At 37.2% G+C, this 21,062-nt stretch overlaps 3 protein-coding genes and 1 long non-coding RNA gene across 9 annotated transcripts in view; 2 read left to right on the plus strand and 2 right to left on the minus strand.

Annotated features, from left to right (window-relative positions):
• si:ch211-15d5.11 (nuclear receptor coactivator 7) overlaps nucleotides 1–6,597 on the plus strand; it is a 19,057-nt gene extending 12,460 nt beyond the window's left edge. For all 6 annotated transcript variants that reach the window (XM_044142463.1, XM_044142464.1, XM_044142466.1 and 3 more), the window contains 7 exons: nucleotides 157–295; nucleotides 1,141–1,309; nucleotides 1,385–1,492; nucleotides 2,138–2,290; nucleotides 2,374–2,469; nucleotides 4,496–4,569; nucleotides 5,362–6,597. In XM_044142463.1, the coding sequence (XP_043998398.1) occupies nucleotides 157–295; nucleotides 1,141–1,309; nucleotides 1,385–1,492; nucleotides 2,138–2,290; nucleotides 2,374–2,469; nucleotides 4,496–4,569; nucleotides 5,362–5,497 (875 nt within the window). In that variant the 3' untranslated portion in view covers nucleotides 5,498–6,597. The remainder of the gene's footprint in view (nucleotides 1–156; nucleotides 296–1,140; nucleotides 1,310–1,384; nucleotides 1,493–2,137; nucleotides 2,291–2,373; nucleotides 2,470–4,495; nucleotides 4,570–5,361) is intronic.
• On the minus strand, nucleotides 5,743–15,753 carry selenon (selenoprotein N). The gene is made up of 12 exons (XM_044142470.1): nucleotides 15,349–15,753; nucleotides 14,017–14,134; nucleotides 12,999–13,129; nucleotides 12,717–12,929; nucleotides 12,515–12,639; nucleotides 11,282–11,419; nucleotides 10,638–10,719; nucleotides 9,624–9,812; nucleotides 9,442–9,547; nucleotides 8,818–8,930; nucleotides 8,633–8,734; nucleotides 5,743–8,231 (listed from the first exon to the last, which is right to left on the minus strand). The coding sequence occupies exons 1-12, from the start codon at nucleotides 15,532–15,534 to the stop codon at nucleotides 8,061–8,063; spliced, it is 1,674 nt and encodes a 557-aa protein (XP_043998405.1). The 5' UTR covers nucleotides 15,535–15,753; the 3' UTR covers nucleotides 5,743–8,060.
• On the plus strand, nucleotides 11,039–13,209 carry LOC122845917. The gene is made up of 3 exons (XR_006373160.1): nucleotides 11,039–11,125; nucleotides 11,242–11,425; nucleotides 12,474–13,209. It is a non-coding gene; the product is annotated as an uncharacterized LOC122845917 (long non-coding RNA).
• A 2,202-nt stretch (nucleotides 15,754–17,955) lies between the features above and the next one.
• On the minus strand, nucleotides 17,956–19,262 carry znf593 (zinc finger protein 593). The gene is made up of 4 exons (XM_044142471.1): nucleotides 19,176–19,262; nucleotides 18,727–18,942; nucleotides 18,407–18,469; nucleotides 17,956–18,330 (listed from the first exon to the last, which is right to left on the minus strand). Exons 2-4 carry the CDS (start codon nucleotides 18,924–18,926, stop codon nucleotides 18,204–18,206), a joined length of 390 nt encoding a protein of 129 aa, XP_043998406.1. The 5' UTR covers nucleotides 18,927–18,942; nucleotides 19,176–19,262; the 3' UTR covers nucleotides 17,956–18,203.
• Between the last annotated feature and the right edge of the window lie 1,800 nt (nucleotides 19,263–21,062).

Raw genomic sequence — 21,062 nt, forward strand, 5'->3', positions numbered from 1 at the left:
TCAGCAATCAAAATTAAAGTAAACCTAGTTATTTTTAATTTAGCAGAATTTTACCCTTGTTACAAATAATTTTCCATCTGAGCCTAACTGCTGGTGGGAATACCATCTGCTCTTCATGTTGGCTTCTTCTTCTCTGGATGTCTGTTTGCTTTCCAGCTCCTCGAAGGCCGTCGGCAGGAAGTCTCGGGGGTTTGATGTTCGTGAGACTGCGGGTTCAGTCGCCCGCAGGGAAGAAGAAGAGGTCAGCTAACACTTTACCCAGGAGGGACACCTGGCTCGCTCTGACACAAGAAAGGTACAGAAAGGAAAGACAATACTGCAAAATATGTAAAGAAATATAGACTTTTAGAACGTTTGTCCTCAGTTTTATTCAATATTCCTCACTTTCGGTTAGCATAAATGCTAAAGTCACTTCATCTGATGTCAGATTGGTGTTGGTATGTGGGTTGATTTTTTTTGTTTTGTAGCTGAACTGGAAGCACCAAATTCCACGTCACGTCTGCATGATAAGGTGTCAAAGTCAAGCTAGCATAACTGAACCACTTTCCTCTCCCTCACTATTTTTTTCTCTTAATTAAAACTTTTTCTGGACCTTATCATCTAGTTGTCTTGTTGCAAAGCACTGTGTCCCTTTTCCTTTATATATCTTGCATACATTTAAGATTTAGTGTGTAATATTGATAACTTACAGCTAAACCAATGCTAGTCATGGCAGTTTTTTGCCCTCCAGCAGGAAGTGGGGGGGATCCGTGCGACGTCACGCTGCAACTGGTCGATAAGAACTGATGGTTAATGTTGAAAGAAACAAGAAAAGCTGAAATGTTTTGCTGTTTGGTTTTTTATTTTGTCAGATTCATAGTGAATTAGTTCTGCTTTTGTTTTGGTTTTTTTCAGGGTATTTCTGCTGTTTTTACTAAAGTAAATAAATGTTTCCAACTCATTTAAAGTCACTACTTGTTAACAGGTGACTGTTTAACATGCAGATTTGCTATTTTTTCCTCGTTCGAATAAGAGAGGAGCTCAGGAGAAGCAGAGCTGACGTTAACTCCTGTCTTCCTGGCATCAGCGTCTCCTTCCTGCTGCCGCTGTGGCTGTAGTTTGTCATCCCAGTAATCCTGACTCATCCTGCTGCCTCTGCAGCTCCGACGAGCTGCGCTCCTTCCTGAAGCTTCGCCGGCCAGACCTGCGTCTCCTGGACGGGGAGGAGGAGCCGGACCACGACGAAGAAGAGTTTGTTCTCATAGAGGACAAGGGAGAGGAGGATGCAGAGACGTTTCAGACGCTGCGCGGCTCCGGAGACGACTGGGAGGTGAGCAGGAACCTTTCCTACCTGTGGATCGAAAACAAGAGGAGCTAATTCGGCTGCTGTGTTTGTTCTTTGGAGATGGTGTTGATGGAGGAGAATAAAGAGCAGCTGGTTGACAGGGACCCTGAAGGGCTCGGTAACGTGGTGGAGAACAGCCGCGTTCTGCAGGTTTCACATGTCAGAGAGGTGAGCGAACCGCCGCCATGTGATCCCACTGCTGACACAAAACTCACATGCACTTTGAAAAGGTTCGACTCAGTTGAGATCAGAGCTTTAATTACTGCGTTGTTGCTTTTAATTCTCTTTAAAACTTAGTAGAGTTTTGATTCTGTAGGGCTGCGACTAGCGATTAATCGATTAATTGATTTATTATTCTGTACAATATTGGAAATACATTAATGAAATGCAAATAAACAGATTATTTAATTCCTCTATGTTTAATCGATTACTAAATTAGTTGCTGATTATTTCAGTAATTGATTAATCACCCCTCCTTTATTGATTAATTATCTGCAGATCAACTCTTTTCAGGAACTCAACCAGATAAACATTTTGCACCTTTTGACTTTAAATGCCAACATTGTAAAGTTTATGTGGGAGATACAGTCAAGGTTTATAATAATTCAACTTTTTCAGTATATTCTGGTTTGTGTAAACAAATGTTGAGAATAATAATCAAATAAAACATTTACATTCTGCTTCTTTTACACAACCTGGACAAACAACATTAATAAGTTCAAATGTTTCACAGGCTGCTGATCTGTTGCATAAAATCCCAGTTAGACCCACTGAGGTTTCTGGTTTTAGATGGTAAAAAGTGTTTTTCTCCAGCTGTGTAAGGAGCTTCCTGCCAGGACGGTGGGCCGCGCCTGGCAGCTGGCCTACAGCACGTGGCGGCACGGCGCCAGCCTCAAGTGTCTCTACAGGAAGCTCCGCAGCACCGACTCTCCTGTGCTGATTGTCATAAAAGATGCTCTGGATGAGGTAGAAACTGTGACAGAAACTATAAATGTGGTGCCGTCCGGTTTTATCGGCTATTTTTGATCGATTGTGAACTCGTCCATCAGCTGTTTGGGGCCTTCCTGTCTGATCCTCTGAAACCCAGCGAGACGTTTTACGGAACTGGAGAAACCTTCCTGTTCATGTTGCATCCTCGTTTTAAGGTAAGATAATCAAAACAAAATCCAGCTTTTATGTCGTTTGAAGAGTTATGTAGGAATTTTCATCTCCAGAAAAGTGATTTCTTTAGATATTTACAGCTGCGCTCTGGGAACAAGTACTAAACCCAACACCATTAGAAAACCTTCTAATCCATTACCAGAAAGGGGGAGGAGATAAAAAATTTATAGCAAAGTTATATAGTGTATTTCTGTCAATGAACCTTAACGAAACCACTTGGACCAAACAAAGATGGGAGGCAGAGACGATCAAAATAATCTCTGACGAGGCTGGGAGGGAGTCTGGACTGAGGCTCAGAGGTACAAACTCAAATATGTGGCAGGAATAGAAATGGAAAATTATTAGCAGATATTTCAGGACCCCAGATGTGGTTGCCAAGATGGATCCTAAAGTACCAAGCTTGTGTTGGTCCCCAATCATACACACATCTTTTGGTCATGCCCCAAACTTCAAAACTTTAGGATGAGGTGTACAGAACTATAAACTATATTTTCCCAGGAGTTACACCAAAGGATGTTACAGTTGTGGTACTTGGTATTTTACCAGATGGTTTGTAAGGACGGGCCAAAGCATTTCTGTTAAATGTCCTTTTTACAGCTGCCCTGAAATGCATCACAATCAGGTGGATGCAGCTGGAGCCTCTTTCCTATGACTTATGGGTACAAAAAGTAAGGGAATTGTATAGAATGGAAAAAATAACCTACTCATTAAGACTTCAAAAAAACACTTTTATCCTGCGCTGGGGGCCAGCAGAAGCAATGTTGATGTAAATAAACCCAACAAGTTTGTCTCTTGGCATATGATGTCTAGCTATCCCTCCCAAAGTGTTTCCTTATTTTGGGGTTGTATGACGATGAACCTACAATTGTGACTAAGATGTTTATTTATGGAAAACTTTATATTGTCAACATTTGTGTTATGTACCTTTAATGCATGGTTGTATCATTGCTCTGCAAAAATAATAAAAGTCTAAGTTCTAAAAAAAAACAAACTCCAGCTTTTAATGTTATCATTAAGGGAAAAACATTTCCAAAATGACATCATTTATGAGACTTCTTTATAACTTAGAGTAGATTAATCAGAGGTTACCAAAGAGCATGAACCAACAGACGTGGGAAGAAACATCAACTTTTAGGATGTTTTTACTCACTATTAAATAATTACCACATTAATTTAGCAAAAATACTAACCTCACGAGTCCTGTGGCGGAAAACCTTATTATCATTTAACATGTTATAATATATTAAACTATATATAAAACTGTATTTTATAGCAATTTTTTGTATTATAATTTTTTTTAGAATACAGTTTTGATTATTTAAAAATATGTAATATTTCATATTAATCACATCCATTTTTTTCTTGTCAGACACATTTCAGTTACATTTAAATAAGTTATTTATTTAAATGTATTTTATTCTATTGTTTTCCTCCCCACAGCGCCCCCTGGCGGCCCCACTTCCAAAACCACTCTATTAACATTCCCTGCTAAAATAAAGCTAAAATATCCATGGCTTCAATTTTTTAAAATCTTAAAACATCCAACCGTTTTTATAGTTTTTGAAAACTTGTTTTAAATGTTTCAACAGTTGTTTTGTGTTGTTACTGTTTTCCACTGCTAATCTGGGAAAATGTATCAAATGTCCATTTAACTCCTAACATTCCTCCTGTTTCTACTTTCTTTCAAATTTTGCTTTTCTTATTTTCATTTTATTTTCTGTAGTCCATCAAAGCAGCTGAAAATGAGCTGCAACACTAAAAACAAGGCATCTGCTGTCCAATTAGACAATCACAATAAGCATCACATCAGTTAATCACATGATAAATTCAAACTAGGATTCCCATTTGCATGATTTTTTTTTCTCATTCTACCAAAAAGTGGATAATAAAAGTCTACAAAGTCTTTCTTTGGCCTGTTTTTAATGTCAGTTTTGTTTACAGAAACTTAATAATTTGTTCTAATTGTTTCTTTTGCTGTTTATTCATTTTGGATATTTAAAATGTTTCCAGAGCTTCAGGTGGACGGGAGAAAACTCCTTCTTCATTAAAGGAGACTTGGACTGCTTCGCTGTTGGCGGTGGAAGGTAAAAATGCATTTTGTGTTTTAGGACGAGATCATCCTTTATTACGACATCCTTTTTCATTTACCACTTATTCCATTTTTATACATTATAAGAAATACATTAAAGAATGCAAATAAACAAATCAATAGTTACTTTTTAAAATAAGAAAAATAACAATGTAAGAATAATATGTGGTAACTGGTATTGAACGTTTTAATTTACAATAAAGTAAACCTTATAATAAAAGAAATATATAGAAAAAACTGTTTGCTGTTCTGTTGACCTTTAATTGAGTCTGTATCCAGACGTTAGCAATTAATCAATAACTATATTGATTAATTCAGTGGATTCATTATATCAAATCGATTAGTTTTCAATATTCAATTGCTCAGTTAGTTGACAATTATTTTGTTATTTGATTAATCATGATTAATTGTGATTGTGAGTAAAGACTTATTAAATTAGTTGCACTTTATACGGTTCTATTTTGAAATATAAAACAGTTATTAATTATTGATTAATCACAATTAATTGATTACTGAATTACTATTTTAATAATCGCTTAATCATAACTAAATAAGTTGATAATCATTTTAATAATTGATTGATCATGATTAATGGATTAGTTGACAAGACAAAATCAATTAGTCAGATTTAATCATTACTAAATTAGTTAATTGTTTCAATCATCAATAAATTATAGTTGATCAAATTATTTTTTCATTAATGGTGATTAATTGGTTGACAGATTACTTGACATTACTTCAGTAATGGATTAATGGTGATTGATTGGTTGACGGTTCCCCTCCCCAGCGGTCACTTCGGCCTGTGGGTCGATGAGAACCTGTATCTGGGCCGCAGCAGCCCCTGCTACACCTTCAACAACTGCTGCCTCTCTGAAACCGACGATTTCCGCATCATGGAGCTGGAGGTGTGGACGTTCAGCTGAGGACACGGCTAATCGCCCAGAAGAAACTCGTCTATGTAGATCACATCTATGTAGACGTATATTACTAGACTGTCCTCAGCCAAACTGAGTGCTCTTAATGTAAATTAGCATCCTCATTGTTTTATAATTGAACATTAACGTGTGTAAATATAATCCTGCCTTCTGACTGCCTGACTAATGTTAAAATACTTACGAGATCTGAGGAGTTGATCTGCTCTTCATCACCACTGATCATCATCATCATCCTGTCCTACGGTAAAACGCCGTAGAAACTGGAGGACGACCGTCATCACTGCTGCTCCAGACTCTGACCCTCCTACCCGACGTCCATCCTTGGAAATCTGCACCATGTGAGTCTGGATGGTTGCTTAACGGATCCACACGGCTGGTGAAACGTTTGCTGTGACTCGTCACCTGCAGAGACGCCATTTTGTTCTGGGGGTTTAATGATGAATGTTCTTTAAGTTGGAGTGATTTTAAACGATGAAGTATTACGGCCATACTACCAAAATAAAAACTAAAAATTTAATTTATGAGAATAAAGTCATAGTACTATGGCTTTATTATCAATACTGAATAAAGTACTACTAAATTAGATTATTTCAATCCATTAACGATTCATCTATTCATACTATTAATAATGTAATAATGAGAATAAAGTCATAATATTTTGAAAATAGTCTTAGTATTTTAAAAGAACTGAGAATAATTCAATGATCATATGACTTTATTCTCATGACTGTTTTATATTGCAACTTTATTCTTGTATTATTTTGACTTAATTCTCAGTTGACTCTTAATATTAAGAGGCCGATGGAAACTAATTACGACACTTGACCCTCATATTTTATTTTCTTAGCGTGGTTCTATCGCTCCGTCGTAATTCTATAAAACATTTCAGTTTTTTAAGGCAAAGTTTAATTCACAGCTTTGAATTTATTGATCATTTTTTTGATCTAAACTGCCTCCTAATATTTGGTTCAACATTTCTTATCCAGCTGCAGAGAAAACACTTTAAATCTGTTTGGATGTTTGAATTCTCCTCCGTTAATGTTTCTGACCAGAACCGTTAATAAAAAAGACCAACTTGTACAGAAAAATGTGTATTTATTATGAAAAATGGCACCAATAGTTCAGGGAATAACTGTTGTTTCTCCAAAAGGCTTTGTACAAGAAACTGAAATGACCTAGTTAAAGTTCTGCAAAGTTTGTAGAAACCAACTTGTTTTACCCTCAAACGTAAATTAACGATGAAAACAGTAAAACAGGTTCTATACTAAACATCTTTACAGTTAAAACATCAGTTTTGTCTCCTGTAAACGTGAATAAAGTGGAATAAAGATGAAACGATGCGCTTTGGTCTGATCACATTCACATCTGGACTCAACACATTTTAGTGCCAGTTTGAGTTTTTGCTCCTGCAGCTGCAGCGGCATCAACATCAGGCGTCGCCCGACTCAGAGAGCTTTCAGGCAACGACGTCACAAAATGCACAAAACACGGCGGGAGCCAAAACATTTCAACAGCACACAGCCAAGGCCAAGAAGAAGAGCCCACTGTCTGCTAAAAGGTTACTTTGACTAGGACTGAAACCATTAATCGTGATTAATAATCTATGAAATGATCAAATAATTTAGTAACTGATTAATTGCTAACTAGACCACAGTGATTAATCAAATGAAGTCCGATTCATTTCTGAAATAATCATGAACTAATTAAGTAATTAATCATTAACTGGTGTATACAGAATTACATCAGTAATTAAGCAAAAATTGTAAATAGAAAATAGAAATTTACATTCATTTTAGAGCATATTTTTATTTGATTAATGGTCAAAAAATTATTGAAATTAAGATCAAAAATTGTATTTTTTATTTAATAAAAAATTGCATTTTTAAAGAATATTTTAATGCAATTCTAATGTATAAAGGAAGTTTAAGCAGTTACAACATCAATAATAGGGCTTTATGCATCAGTCGATATTGATAATTGTTCATTAGTTTTTGTTTTAAATATCTGAAATACTATCAAACTTTTGGCACGTTTCTTATTCTACCTATAAAGTTTTTATTTTTAAGCAGTTATGAGTCACTGTGGCAGAACTTTAAACTGCTGCTGTGCAAGTTACTCGACAAGCTGTTGCTAGGGAACCATAAGTTACTCGACAAGCTGTTGCTAGGGAACCATAAGTTACTCGACAAGCTGTTGCTAGGGAACCATAAGTTACTCAACAAGCTGTTGCTAGGGAACCAATGAATGAGTCGGTTAGAAGATTCCACCAACTTGCTAAAGTAGCCATGAGAGTTTGAATGCAATTATTGAACATTTTATCAAATGTAATATCAGTTTATATTGATCTATCAAGAAATGTGTTATTGATTATTGTCCAGCCCTATGTCAGAATAACTGATTACTAAATTTGCAGCCCTAATTTCACCACAAAAAGTGTTTAAGCAAATAAAAACAAAGCGGAAAAAGGAGAAAAAAAAACTTTTTTTTACTGCAGACGGATGATAAATCTTCTGTAAATGCTGGCTGGTGCCAGTTGCTGTGAAATACACAGTTAGTACTGGGTTATAGAGTCCTTTGCTTTCTCCAGGCCTTCCTTCAGGAAGTTGATGTACGTGGATGTGGAGGGGTCCTCGAACCCCCCAGAAAAACTGAAAGTTGCCCCTTCATCCTCTGGTTTCATTGCCGTTTGGTCGAGGAAGTAGTTAGCGTTGATGTGGTGGACCTGAGGAATACACAAGAAAGCCATTTCCGTTCTTATCTCATCAGGAAAGGAGGCTGCATATCTCTGAACAACAAACTGATACCAAGAGTCCAAAGCAAAAACAGTTCAGGACTGTCTGGTTACACAACAACCAACAATTATCATTCTCAAGGTAATTTATAACACTGCTGCAGATTCTCCCAACATGTATTTACTAAATTAACATTTTGACATGAGTCATATGTAGAATACAATATACTGTATTGATCCCCAGAGGAAACAGCTCATTGCTTCTCCATCCACAATATTAAATATCAGTAAAAGTAAGTCAAAGCCATTCCAAGTAACTTCTAATTTACAATAAAATCTACTTTCTAATAAAATAAAAGCATAGAAACCAAATCAGTTGACTCAATATTTACAATGGTTCCATTGGGCAACGCCACCAACATCTCCACTGGGAAGTTGTACTTCTCCAGATGTAACTGGGCCTTTTCGCTCAGTGCAGGGTTCTGCTTGTCAGCCTGAAACAGAAACAAACTGAGTAGTTGTGTGGCTGCACAGGGGTCAGTGGTTTCACTGGTTCTCCGCTGCACTGGCCGCTCACCTGCATGTTCTCCAGCTCTTTGACCAGAGACCAGCTGCTGATGAAGCTCTGGTTGAGCAGAGCGAGGACGGGCGAACTTTCCAGGACCGTCTCCCGGAGAGTTCGCCCCGAACCTGCAGACATTTAAAGACAAACTGAAGGTGAAAAAAGTAGAAAAACTTGTAGAATCAAGAAATGACATCAACTTGTCTGACCAGTGCTGGGTATAATTCTGCTAAAGTACTAATAGTGGAGCTAATTTTTGAGCTTACTACTTTAGCTTTGCATGTTTTCTGACCAAAGCCCTTCAGTACTTTAGCTTTAGCTTCCAGCTAACACCATGTTGATGTAACACTTTAGCATTAGCAGAACAAATGTTTATGATTAGAGCCACTGGGTTGTGTCCAACATGTGAGCCAACTTCGACATGGTTAGCATGGTTAGCATGGCTAACATGGTTAAAGTTAAAGTCGAACGTCAGCAGAACAAATGGTTTTGATTAGAGCCTTCAGGTTGGGCGCCAACTTAGTGTTTTAGCTTTAGCTGTCCTTACTGAAAAGTGTGGGTGAAAATTCCTCACTCACTGGCAGTTATTAAAGCTGGATGGCTAATCCTGTAATATTAGCTCCTCATTAGCAACATTACCTCAGCAGGACTGGTCATCTAAAGCTCCCCAGAGCAGAATCGAATGGACCAGCTTCTTCTCCGACTCGGCTCGCTCAAAAGCCTCTGCAAAAGGCAAGTAGGGGACCTGCAAACACATGGCAGTCAACAACAACCCACTGCTGCCACTTACTGACCGTTCAGCCTCTTTAATGGACGTTTACCTTCTTAAACGGGTAGAAAGTGACCTCCAGGCGGTGGGAAGCTTCCTCCTGATTGATCTCTGAGGTCCAGCGAATTTCCTCAAAGACGAAGCGGATGGGTTCGCTGCGTCCGTCCCGGCTGTCGATGACGTTTCCATCCTCGTCCACAATGACAGAGGGAGTGGAGGGGCCTGTAGACCGCAGTTCCAACTGCAAACGAAAAGGTTTCCTACTGACACACTGAACTACAGTGGATCTAAATAGGGCTGTTAAAATACCCTGACTGCAACCGCTTTTCATATCTATACTCAGATCTGCAGGGGGGAAAGTGCAAGAATCAAAAAATTACAATAAGTTGGTTACTTTATACAGAACAAATTCAGAAAAATTCAGACTTTAATCTTATAATCCAACTTTTTTCCCCAAATTTTGATGTTAAACTCAAGATTTCCAAATTTATTCTCAGAATTCTGATGTTTTTCTCAGAATGTAGAGTGAAAAGTGCAGGTTTAGAAATCCTTAGAAGAAACAATGTGAGGTCTAAAAACATCAGACCCAAGAATATTTGGTCATTTCTTTGGATTTTGACACACTGACAGAATTATAATTCTTAGTTTAAGGTCAAAATGCTGAGAAAAAGTTCATTCTCAGGGAATGAATTTCATAACAGAATCGATGTTAAACTAATGTGTGTCAAATACGCTAAAAAATGTTTCATAAGAATTCAAAAAGTTCATTTCTATCAATTTTATTAATGTGTTGAGGAGAGGGCAGGTTGATCTTCAGTGACTGAAACTTGATATATTTACCATAAATAGTTTCAATAGAAGTTAAACTAAAGACAAAATGGAGATAAAACGGTTGCGTGTTTGTAGAAATAGAAGTAGTCAGGTTAACTTAAACAATGAAAACTTTTATCTGCTAAGCGGGAAAAACAGAAAATAACTAAGAAATCAGACAGTAATTTCTATTATTACAGAGCAAAAACAAGTGATGTAGTGATTCCTTCGTGCGGGAGTGAACGTTCATTCACACCTGTGGCAGGTAACCGATGTCCACCTCCATGTTGCTGCTCTCGCTGGCGCCATACAGCCACTCCATGTCCACGTTCAGAGACCTGCGGCACAAATGAGCGCAAAACCTCTCATATTCCGCTACTGTCGAAAAAACAGAATTGCGGTGTTTCTGTTAACGTAGAAACGCCACTGAAATCACGCGAGTAGGTTTGTTTATGCCGCGCCATCTTCCTTCAGGTCGTCTTCTTCGTGGTTTGCGCCAATGTCTACAGCCGGTTGATGATCACGTGACTCGCATGACGTGAAAACGTATTTTACAAAATATATTTATTTCAATGCGGCCAAAACCATCTCGCCCTAGTGTCAAAAACTACAATTTATTTCGAAATTCACGTGTTTTATTCAAGCGAATTGATTTTCGAAATATCAAATGGCGCCATTATTTGGCCCGTAGAAACGCAGCTACAGTAGCTAACACCGACTCTCCTCGCTTGGCTACAAATGGCGGTAATTGTTAATATAATGTCATGTAACTGTTTACATCCGTCGCTGCCATGATTTCTAATGACTTATCGCGTGAACAATCCAATTCAAATGTGACTTTAATTACATTTCTTATTTAGTGTAAACAGCAGAGGGAAAACAAACAGCAGCAGCTTTTACCTGTTACTGGGGACATAAAGGCGGAAGTGACGGACGTGGGAGGCATCCTTAGAGATGACGATGTTTCCGGTAAACTGACCCGGGGTGAACCAGAAGGGAAAGTTTGGAACATCATTGAGCTGGAACTCTGCGTGGATCCTGCAGGTGTGAACACAATGAGAGTCTGATCTTGTATTACACTCATTTCAATGCAAGAGCGACATATTTATATAGATTTGTGAGCTCCAGAGTTAGACTATAAACTACAAAAAGTCTAGTTTCTTCCCTTTTATTAGTTTACAATTGTGTTAAGGTTTCAGGTTCCAGAATTCTAAACAAAACCAAAAAGTTATTTCTCTAAACTAAGAGATGAACTCCTAGTCCACACAGCTGGACATCTGGCAAAATTAAAAAGTTATACATTTTATCCTTTCATCCACACAAAAACTCAGCTTAACATCACTAAAAATAATTATTTATAAAAACCATGAACAAAGTGGAGATCTGAGAAAACTGAATTTGCATGTTTAGATGGAAACATAGAGATGTACAACAATGTATTGTGGCCGGAGAGATACAGAGAAAAAAAAAAAGAATAAATTTTCACCAAGAAAAACAAGAAAATTGTTAGATCACTCAGAAATTTGCTAGAAGAAAAATAAAACATTTTGTGCTTGAAAAGTCAAATTCTGCAAGAAAAAGCTCAAATTTTCTAGAAATAAAATTGGAAATTTCAGACTTAGAGAAGTCAAAATTTTAAAAACTCATATTTTCTAAAAAAAAAAAAAAAAAAAAAAGTGGAAATTTGTGAATTTTGAAACTCGAAACTGTTCTAAAGTAAAAACTTTGCAACTTTTTTCCAGAATTCTGAAAATATAAAGTTGTATTTTTAAAATTAAAGTCAGAAGGTGGAAACTACAGCTAACAAACTAATTAATTAGCTTCCTACCATACATGTCTGTGGTAGGAAGCTAATTAATTAACTACCACTGCGGCTAATTTAAACACCTGCTCTACCGATGATCTGTCAGAGTTGGTGTTTATGTTGCCTTTTTATGTTAGCTGAACCAAAACACACCAAATTCCACAGCACATCTACATGTTAAGGTCGTATAGTCAAGCTAGCATAACTGACATGCTTCCCTTTCACTCTCTACTTTTTAGTAATTAAAACTTTGTTTAATTACAAAACATGTTTTGTAATTAAACAAAGATGCTGTTATGCTCCAAACAGGAAGTTGTTAGCTTCCTCACCTGAAGACGATGTCATAGTAAAAGTCGCTGCTGGCTCGGATGCAGGCGACGGTTCCCTGCGGTGCAAACCTCGACTTGATGAAAGGCCGCGGGTGGAACATGCTCAGCAGGGAGTGGATCAGAACCTGCAGCAGAACCAGAACATTGGATCAGAACAAAACCCAAACTAACCCAAACACACCGAGCTGGAGTGCTGGATCACCTCTTTGCCCTTTGGGGTTGGAGGGTGGTAGCGGTTGTTGGGCAGGTAGCCAGTGAAGATGTTGAGCTCACTGGGAATGACCCACCATGCGTCTCCCGGCTGCGTTTTGCCCTTTGGGGGCAGAAACACCCGGAAGTGTCCGGCGGGGAACGAGGAGGAGGGAACGACGGGTTGCGTCCAGGAGCGGAGGCCACTCAGCGAGCTGTGAGAAACCTGCACAAAAACAAGACCGCTTCGTACATTTCAACACTTTTTGGATGCTTTTCAGTTAATGGTTTTTACCCCAAGAAAGCCGTCGCGGCTTTTTGTCATGGAGTCCAGCAGCAGAGGCTTCATGCTGGCCTCCAGAACCAGAGTCTCTCCGTTTGGGTCGTCGATCACGTCCTCTTCCAGATCCACCGGCGCTGTGATCCCTGCAAGGGAAACACAGTTACAGATCCTTGGAAAAGGACTTTCATCCCCTAAACTTAATACAACCACAGACCTGAAGGTGTTTCATTGAGAATTTATGTGAAATGTTACATTAATCTGATTTGATTTGACTGACAAAAACAAGAGTTAAAGTTGACCTATTATGTAAAATTTGCATTGTACACTTCATATTTTCATTTGGGTCTCTATTGTTTCTGAAAACAGCCAAAGCATTTAAAAAAAAAACAACCAAACAGCCGTTTTGACAATAAGTCAACATGATCATTCCAGCTAAGTCTGGATTCAATAAGTGTTTCTTGAAATAAATTATATTAACATCTTTTCACATTGATGTAATTTGGCAGTGTACAAATTAAAAGCTGCTTTGATTTGATTATTATAAAAATAATATCTAAAGGGGACCTATTATGCAAAATTTATGTTTTTATACTTTCATCTGGGTTTCTACAGCTGATAAAAATCCAACCATCAATTTCTTGGCAATAATTTAATGGTTTTGGTGTTTAGAAAACAAGCCGTTTCAAAAACCTCCTGATTGTTGAGTCACATTCCACTGCGCCGTTGCCTAGCAGCGCCGTTGCCTAGCAGCGCCGTTGCCTAGCAGCGCCGTTGCCTAGCAGCGCCGTTGCCTAGCAGCGCCGTTGCCTAGCAGCGCCGTTGCCTAGCAGCGCCGTTGCCTAGCAGCGCCAGCCAAGTCCAGCCCTGTTACCTAGCAACCCAAGCGGAACTCCAGAAAGTTTTTGGTCGTTTGGTTTTACATGAAAGCATAATAAGTCACCTTTAAGGTCACAAATCACAGGGAAAGGGCTGAATATTGTAGAGAAACAGAAGGACTGGTTAAGAAATGAAAACAGGTGAAAAGATTGACCTGTGAGCTTCTCTGCGATGGGTCTGAACTCCTCCGGACTCAGGTACAGGTCATGGTCCGTGTCCAGGGAGGAGAAGAGGAACAGGCCTTCGACACCCAGAGTCTGAACCGCCTCTTCCTGATGAGCAACACGGACATTTATTTACACAAAAACCATTTAAAGATCACTAATGCTGAACCAAAAACTGGGACATGATGAGTCGTAACATCAGCTGAACTGAAACACTCCAGGGAACAAATAGTCACATGCTTAGATCACGACAAATGTATTTATCAGTATTCTATGGAGGAAGAATAGAGCCACTGAAAGAAAAGAGAATCATGACTTCTGGGAGAAATCAGCTAATGAAAGAGAGAGGAGGGCAGCGAACTTTCAGGAGGAAAAAGTCAAATTTAAGGGATTTTCTCACATGGCTGAGAATGATAGAAAGCAGAGATTAACGTGATAAATCTGAGAAAAATGTCTGATTTCAGAGAATACAAGTCAGAAATCCAACATCAAAGTCTGAATTTGGAGAAAATGTCACAATTCATAGATTGAAGTCAGAATTCTAATGTTAATTCTGATTTTTTTCCCCCAAATTTCTAAAATTAAGATCAGAATTCTGAGTCAGTTTTCCAAGGTTTAAACTACAAATTCAGATTATTTTTTTACCCTCAGAACTCTCAAATCAAAATCAAAACTCAGATTTCTTTTTCACAGAATTCCAAGATTAAAGTCAGAATTCTGAGAAAAGAAAGTTAGAAATCTGAAGAAAAAAATCTGGATACTGAGAAAAAAGTTTCAGTTTGGGAAAAAAGTACATTTGGAAAAAAGGGTTAGAATTTGGAGAAAATAGTCAGAATTCCAAAGCAAATTCTGAGATCCTTCTATTTTCTTCACAGAATTCCAATATTAAGATCAGAAACTTTGGGGGGAAAAGTCCTAATTCTCAGTTTAAAGTCAGAAATCTGCAGCGCTCGTTGTGCTGGTGGAGCCCGAGGAAACATTATCTGCCTTTCTGAAGAAGATGCGTGTCTGCCAGCAGCTCTACAATGGAGGGAGGTTTAGGAGGGGGTGCAACAACAAATTGGAGCCAAACTGCTGTGGACTTCAGGCTTAGTGATGTTTTAGCAGCTGGCAGACAGACAGACAGACAGACAGACCTACCCACCCAATAAAACCACAGCGGCGCCACAAAACTGCTGATGGGACTTGTAGGGGCGACTGATGTCAGAAAAACAGCGAGTAAAAATAACAAAAATCACGTTTTTATCATTAATCGTAACTAAGATTAATCAAATCATATCTTTAAACGCAACTGAGATGTAAATCCCAGAAGTGGATCTTACATGACGCCTGAGTAGCTGGGAGTTCTGGTAGTATTTTATCCCAAAACCAGCCAGAGGAACCGCGCAGACCGCCAGCAGCGTCCACATCCATCCGCGGAACCAGGCTCCACATCCCGGACTCCTCTGCCCACTGCCCCCGGTGCTGCGCTCTCTCTCCGGGGTGCTTTTATCCACGTCTCCGGCCATGCTCGACTCCCTCTTCAGCAGCTCATTGCAGACTGATTAGCTGCTAAACCTGCTGCAGGCAGGGCTTCAAATAACAAAAAATAAAACAACCGAAGAAGAAGAAGAGTTCGCCGGGGAAAGCGACCGTTTTCCAGCTGCTATTTCTCCTCCTGCCTGCACAGATTTCTGTTTCCACATCCAGACTGGAACCATATGGATGCAGCTACACGAATAAAGTTAGTGTCGCTGATCAACGCGACAAAAACCGGATGTTGTGCAAACGGGGCTACAAAATAAAAGCCCCGAAGATCGAAAGGCCATTGTGGGTACACTGAAAAAAGGGAATGGAGCTCCAACTTCATTTGCTTTATGTAATTGAATTAATTTGCCAATCTTACTTTATTTATGTGTAACAAGACAATTTACTTAACATTAGATATTTACTTAGATAAATGTAATTTACTAACAATTTAATTTACAAGTTTATTGAGTTATCTTGTAGCAAATTATTAAATTTGCTACAAGTTAGATAATTTTGTAAGTTAGGTTACATGTTTTCTTTTTCCAGAATAGAAAAAAATAATTGAGATTAATTTAAGAGATTTTTTGGAAAAAACTTGGAAATTCTCTGAGCTCCAAAACTGGTAAATTTGTCAGGAAAAAATGTTAATTTTGAGACTAATTTCAGAAATATTCACAGAAAGAACAACAAAATTTGTAAGCGAAAATAGAAACTATTCAACTTCAGATTTGTAATTTTTTTTCTAGAAAATATGTGAAGTTTATGGCAGATTTTTTATTTTATTTTATTTTATTTATTTAATTATTTTTGCAATCATTTGACTTTTGTAGCTCAGAAATTTTCAAGTGTTTTCTAGAAGATTTCTGAGAGGAATCTATATTTGGCAAAAATGTGCTTCTTTTTCCTATCTACAAATGTCCTCATGTGCCGTCATAGGAGACTTCTTAGGCTTTTGACAGTTTAAATTATTTCATTACATCATAAATAAATACACAGTGAAATAATGAAACATATTTTTAAATAAAGGTTTTCTTTAAATACTTTTATTTAAATTCGTTATTTAAATATTTATTTTTAATTATTTCATGGGACATTTAATTGATGATTACCTGGTGTATTTATTTATTTATTTATTAACTTATTTAATTGAATATGTCTAATTATGTATTGGTAAATTTAATAAAGTTTTTGACAATTTTATACATTTAATTTGTTAATGGCGTCTTTATTTATAGAATTTTGCCACCCATAGTACTCCATACACCTTAATCAACTATGACTCCATTTGCCTTCTTGCTGCGTTTTTCTCATTGCAAATAAGCGTCTTGCCATTATTTGCACATTCTTATTGTTTGCAAAGTTTTTTTTACTTTGCATGTTTAAATCCATGTATGTCTGATCCATATATTTTTCTCTAAATTAACCTAAATTAATATCAACTTTATAATTGCATTTAATTCTAGTATATTTTTGAAAAGGCAGCTGGGTATTAATTTTTTTATGTTGTAAATTTGTCATTACTGTTTAGTTTTTTATTCGTTTTATTGCTTATTGAACACGAATTATCCCACTGTGTTACAATGAAAACGATTGAGTAAAATACAAAAGGCAAGCTGACCGCGTATTTATTTTGAAAATAAACCGGAAGCTCTCGTCGTATGACTCGTAGATATATCTTGACGTGCTGGCTCGGGACTCCCATTTAAAGGGGCAGGGTCCCCTTGACCGTCCAAAGAATGTCTCCCTAATAAGAGTTAATTACAAGTTTTTGTGCCAGAAAGAAAACTGCTGTTAGTTTCCAATCCAAATCAACCGAGGTGGACATTTGCTTTTCCATCAGAGCTGGAGAAATAAACTCTCCTGAAAATAATAAAACCAGAATAAATAACTTCATTTTGCTTACATGAAATCAAAGTTAAACACATTGACGTTTATAGGTGCAATGTGAAAAATATTAAGATTATGAATTTATTACCTACTGCAGTTCCGCATTTGAACTGAATTCTTAAAATACATTTTTAATATAATTTAAATAAGGAATTAATTTGATCCTGTAATTTTACCAATTAAGTTAGCATAGCCACCAATGACACTGGACAAACAGATATAGTTAGTCAAGAACAATACACTTGTCTTTTCCAGCAGCCATTGTAACCCCCTGACCAAATGCTGGAACTCAGTCGGGGTTGCTAGGTAACAGAGCTAGGCTATGCTAGAAGTTACTAGGCAACGGGCTATGCCTGCTGATGTGATACATTGCATTTCTAGACACCAGAAAACATGAAATTATTGCCAGAAATCCGCCTGGTGTTTTTAAAGCACTTAGGATGTTTCTAGAAGCAGTCGAGAAAAATGGAAGAAATGTGCAAAATGTGAATTTTGCTTTAAAAAAATCCCCTTTAAATATAATTTTATCAGTCTTACCAAATCAGTTTTTTATTTGTATACTGCAAAATTACATCAACTCAAAATTAGAATAATTAATTACTTTTAAGAATTATTCTGCAATTTCAGAGAAAGCTAGAATTTTAACATTTTAATATGTAGTTTTTTACTTTATTATTCCATGTTTACAGAAAGTTACAAGCTGTCATAAAAATAGCAGCTTTGTGATCATAATAAATAACAGAAGGATTCTGTTAATGAGAGTCCGTCCAATAAGCAGCGTTCAGTCCATGTTTTCCTCCACTGGTTGCGTTTTCACTTCTATGGTTTTCGGGGCGATGTAGGATCCCATCCCTGCGGCGCGCTCTGCCTCCGCCTGCGAGTACGGCTCCTCCCTCAGCTGCTTCAACCTGCAGACAAACACAGGTGAGCCGCCACACTCCTGCAGGTACAAACATCTCTCCTCAGGATGATGCTGCCACCTACCGCTTCTTATGTACTTTGGTTTTAAAATGCTCCTTCAAGGATCGCATGTCGACAAAGTATCGCCTGCAGGAGAAGAAGTCAACAAACACATAGGAGAAGAGTCAGGCGGCCATTAATTATCAGTGACTTTATTCTGACTTTGCTTTGTGATGTTAATGAATAAATGTGTCAATAAAGGCAACAAAAACAAAAAGCAAATATTTCTAAAATCTCCTACAAAATCAGACTTGTTAGCCAACATTTACTAACAAACTCTATACTGATTTTAAAATCTAAACAAACTTCTAACTCCTTTCTACCCGTCCATAGGAAACACTCACGCGCAGTGTAAGCAATAGTGTTGTGCGCATCCCGTTACATCATAGTCCACGTCCTGACGCAGCAGCTTGGCCGCGGTTTCCGGCTTCATGTCCGAGTGTATCTGGTCCAAATCTTTGGTCCGGCGCTTCGTCTTCCACTTCTTAGCGATGTTCTTCTTCTTGTCGCCCTTATGATTTCCGGTCTGTTTGGACTTTCCCATGTTGGACCGAGCAGGACTGGAAAACACGACATCATTAAAACAGCTGGATCGAAGGGAATCTGACGTCACAATCAAACTCAAATGCGTTTAAAGGACTACAAACGAGCTTAATGTCAGATTTAACCATTAAGAACTATCCGCCTCGCTCCAAACATCCCAAACAAACCAGAAGATAATCAATAACTACAAATAGAAACCAATTTTAACTAAAAAAACCTCGAAACAGACCGACTTTCAGATTTTGCTTACCTTCTGCACGTGCAACCAAAGGAGATAGAATGTATTTCCGGGTTATCGAGGCAGTTAATTTGTTCACCTCGAGGGGGCGCCAAACGTCTATAATTAAAGGGATGAGAGAATAAAGTAGCTAAATTGGGGTCATAAAGTTTGAAAGAAAAAAAGAATTACTTCTAAAAATGGTTTGAAACGTTTTACTGTTAAATAATTTCTTGGACGGTTACTTTTACTTGTACTTGATTAAAAATATGTTAGAGTTGTGATACCTTTTACATGTAATGTGTAGGTCCTCTGCCTACATCTGTTCATTAAATATAGATGTATTGCTGTACTTCAAGTTTTTATTTCATACAAATTTGATACAGAAATTAAGGTTTTCATTATCTGTAAGCCGTAATAATCAAGTAAGAAAGTAAGGCTTAAAACAGTTCACTCTCTGTGTAATTATATGAAGTTCCATCATGGCCAAAAATATATTTCTGTCAGTCTGTTGAAAAAAAATCTTGGTGGAGTTGATGCGCCGTTATATTTGCCTCCCTAGTCTAGTATAAGGATTCAAAGGAATAGCATAAGTTGGGGATAGTTCCACAACAACACAAATTTTTGAGCCAAACTGTTTTTGTTAACACTTAGCACTAAATCAGATTCCACTGATAATAAGCTATTTAGCTTCAATTCAAATTCAAATTTATTTGAATGTGTTACTTTATTCATGTGTTACAATTAACACGTGAATAAATGTGTTCACACAATGAGTAACTGGTCCTCCAACTACTTCCTGTTGTCTTCTTCTTCATGGTTTGTGCCAGTGGCAACATTTTGTTGTTGATCATATGACTGGTGTGATGCATATGAAAATGTTTCCATTGCAGTTTTGCAAAATAAACCAAAAAAGTGACCTGGTAAAATTTTGATTGACAAATGAGAGGTTTTTTTCCAAATTGGCATGTTTCCATTAAACAAAGTTATTTTTAAATGTCAAACTGCACAAACATATGGTCAATGGAAATGCAGCTTATGTAAGGTAAGTATGTATGCTTATGTATTGTAAGACATCTAAGTGCATGTGAGCAGGCGTGTAAGAATATTTTTGGCATTAATGGAATCCCAGATTTGGAACGGATATCTAACATTGTCACCGTCATAAAATTACAGCTACAACTATTTTGTGCCAAAAGTTGATATAAGTTAAAACATTTTTTTTTTTTTACCAAAACTGATTTTGGCATTATTTTAGGAAGGTGACAATATGAGATTCACTTTCTGAAATGAGGGAATCTATGTCCAGTATGTGTAGAATGATTTAATTTCATTACAGTACATCTTTTGTTATACATGAAATGGCATTTGTACAGAAGGTTGTGCTCAAGGACAAATTTTTTGTGTCTTTGGTTGGTTTTCCTACAGGTGAAGTTCCTCTGATACGTTTACAAATTGAAACAAAAGTTTTTTTTTGTTTGTTTTATTTTTGTTTTAATTGGCATGCTTTCTTTGAGCAAAGTTATTTACAAAATGTTAAATCACACAAATATATGGTCAACAGAAAACACAGCTTATTGTAATGGCACTAGTGGGATCTCACATTTGGATAGTATATCGTCACGTTCCCAAAGTAATGGCTTCAGTAAAGTGATTTTCGCAAAAAACAAACAAACAAACAAACAAACAAGAAACACAAAAAGAAAGACAAAAAACACAACCTCTTTCATGGCAAAAGATAATTTAGGTTTTACTAAAATTATTTTTGAGAAAAAAATGACTTAAGCCATTATTTCAGGAAGGGGAATGTATGAGTTTCACTTTCTTAAATTAGGGAATTTCCGTCCAACCTGTGTAATTTAATTACAGTACTTTTTTTTAAAAAATAAATGAAACGTTGTTTGTATAGAAAGTTCGGCT

This window comes from Gambusia affinis, linkage group LG16 (genome assembly GCF_019740435.1).
Source record: "Gambusia affinis linkage group LG16, SWU_Gaff_1.0, whole genome shotgun sequence".
NCBI lineage: Eukaryota > Metazoa > Chordata > Actinopteri > Cyprinodontiformes > Poeciliidae > Gambusia > Gambusia affinis.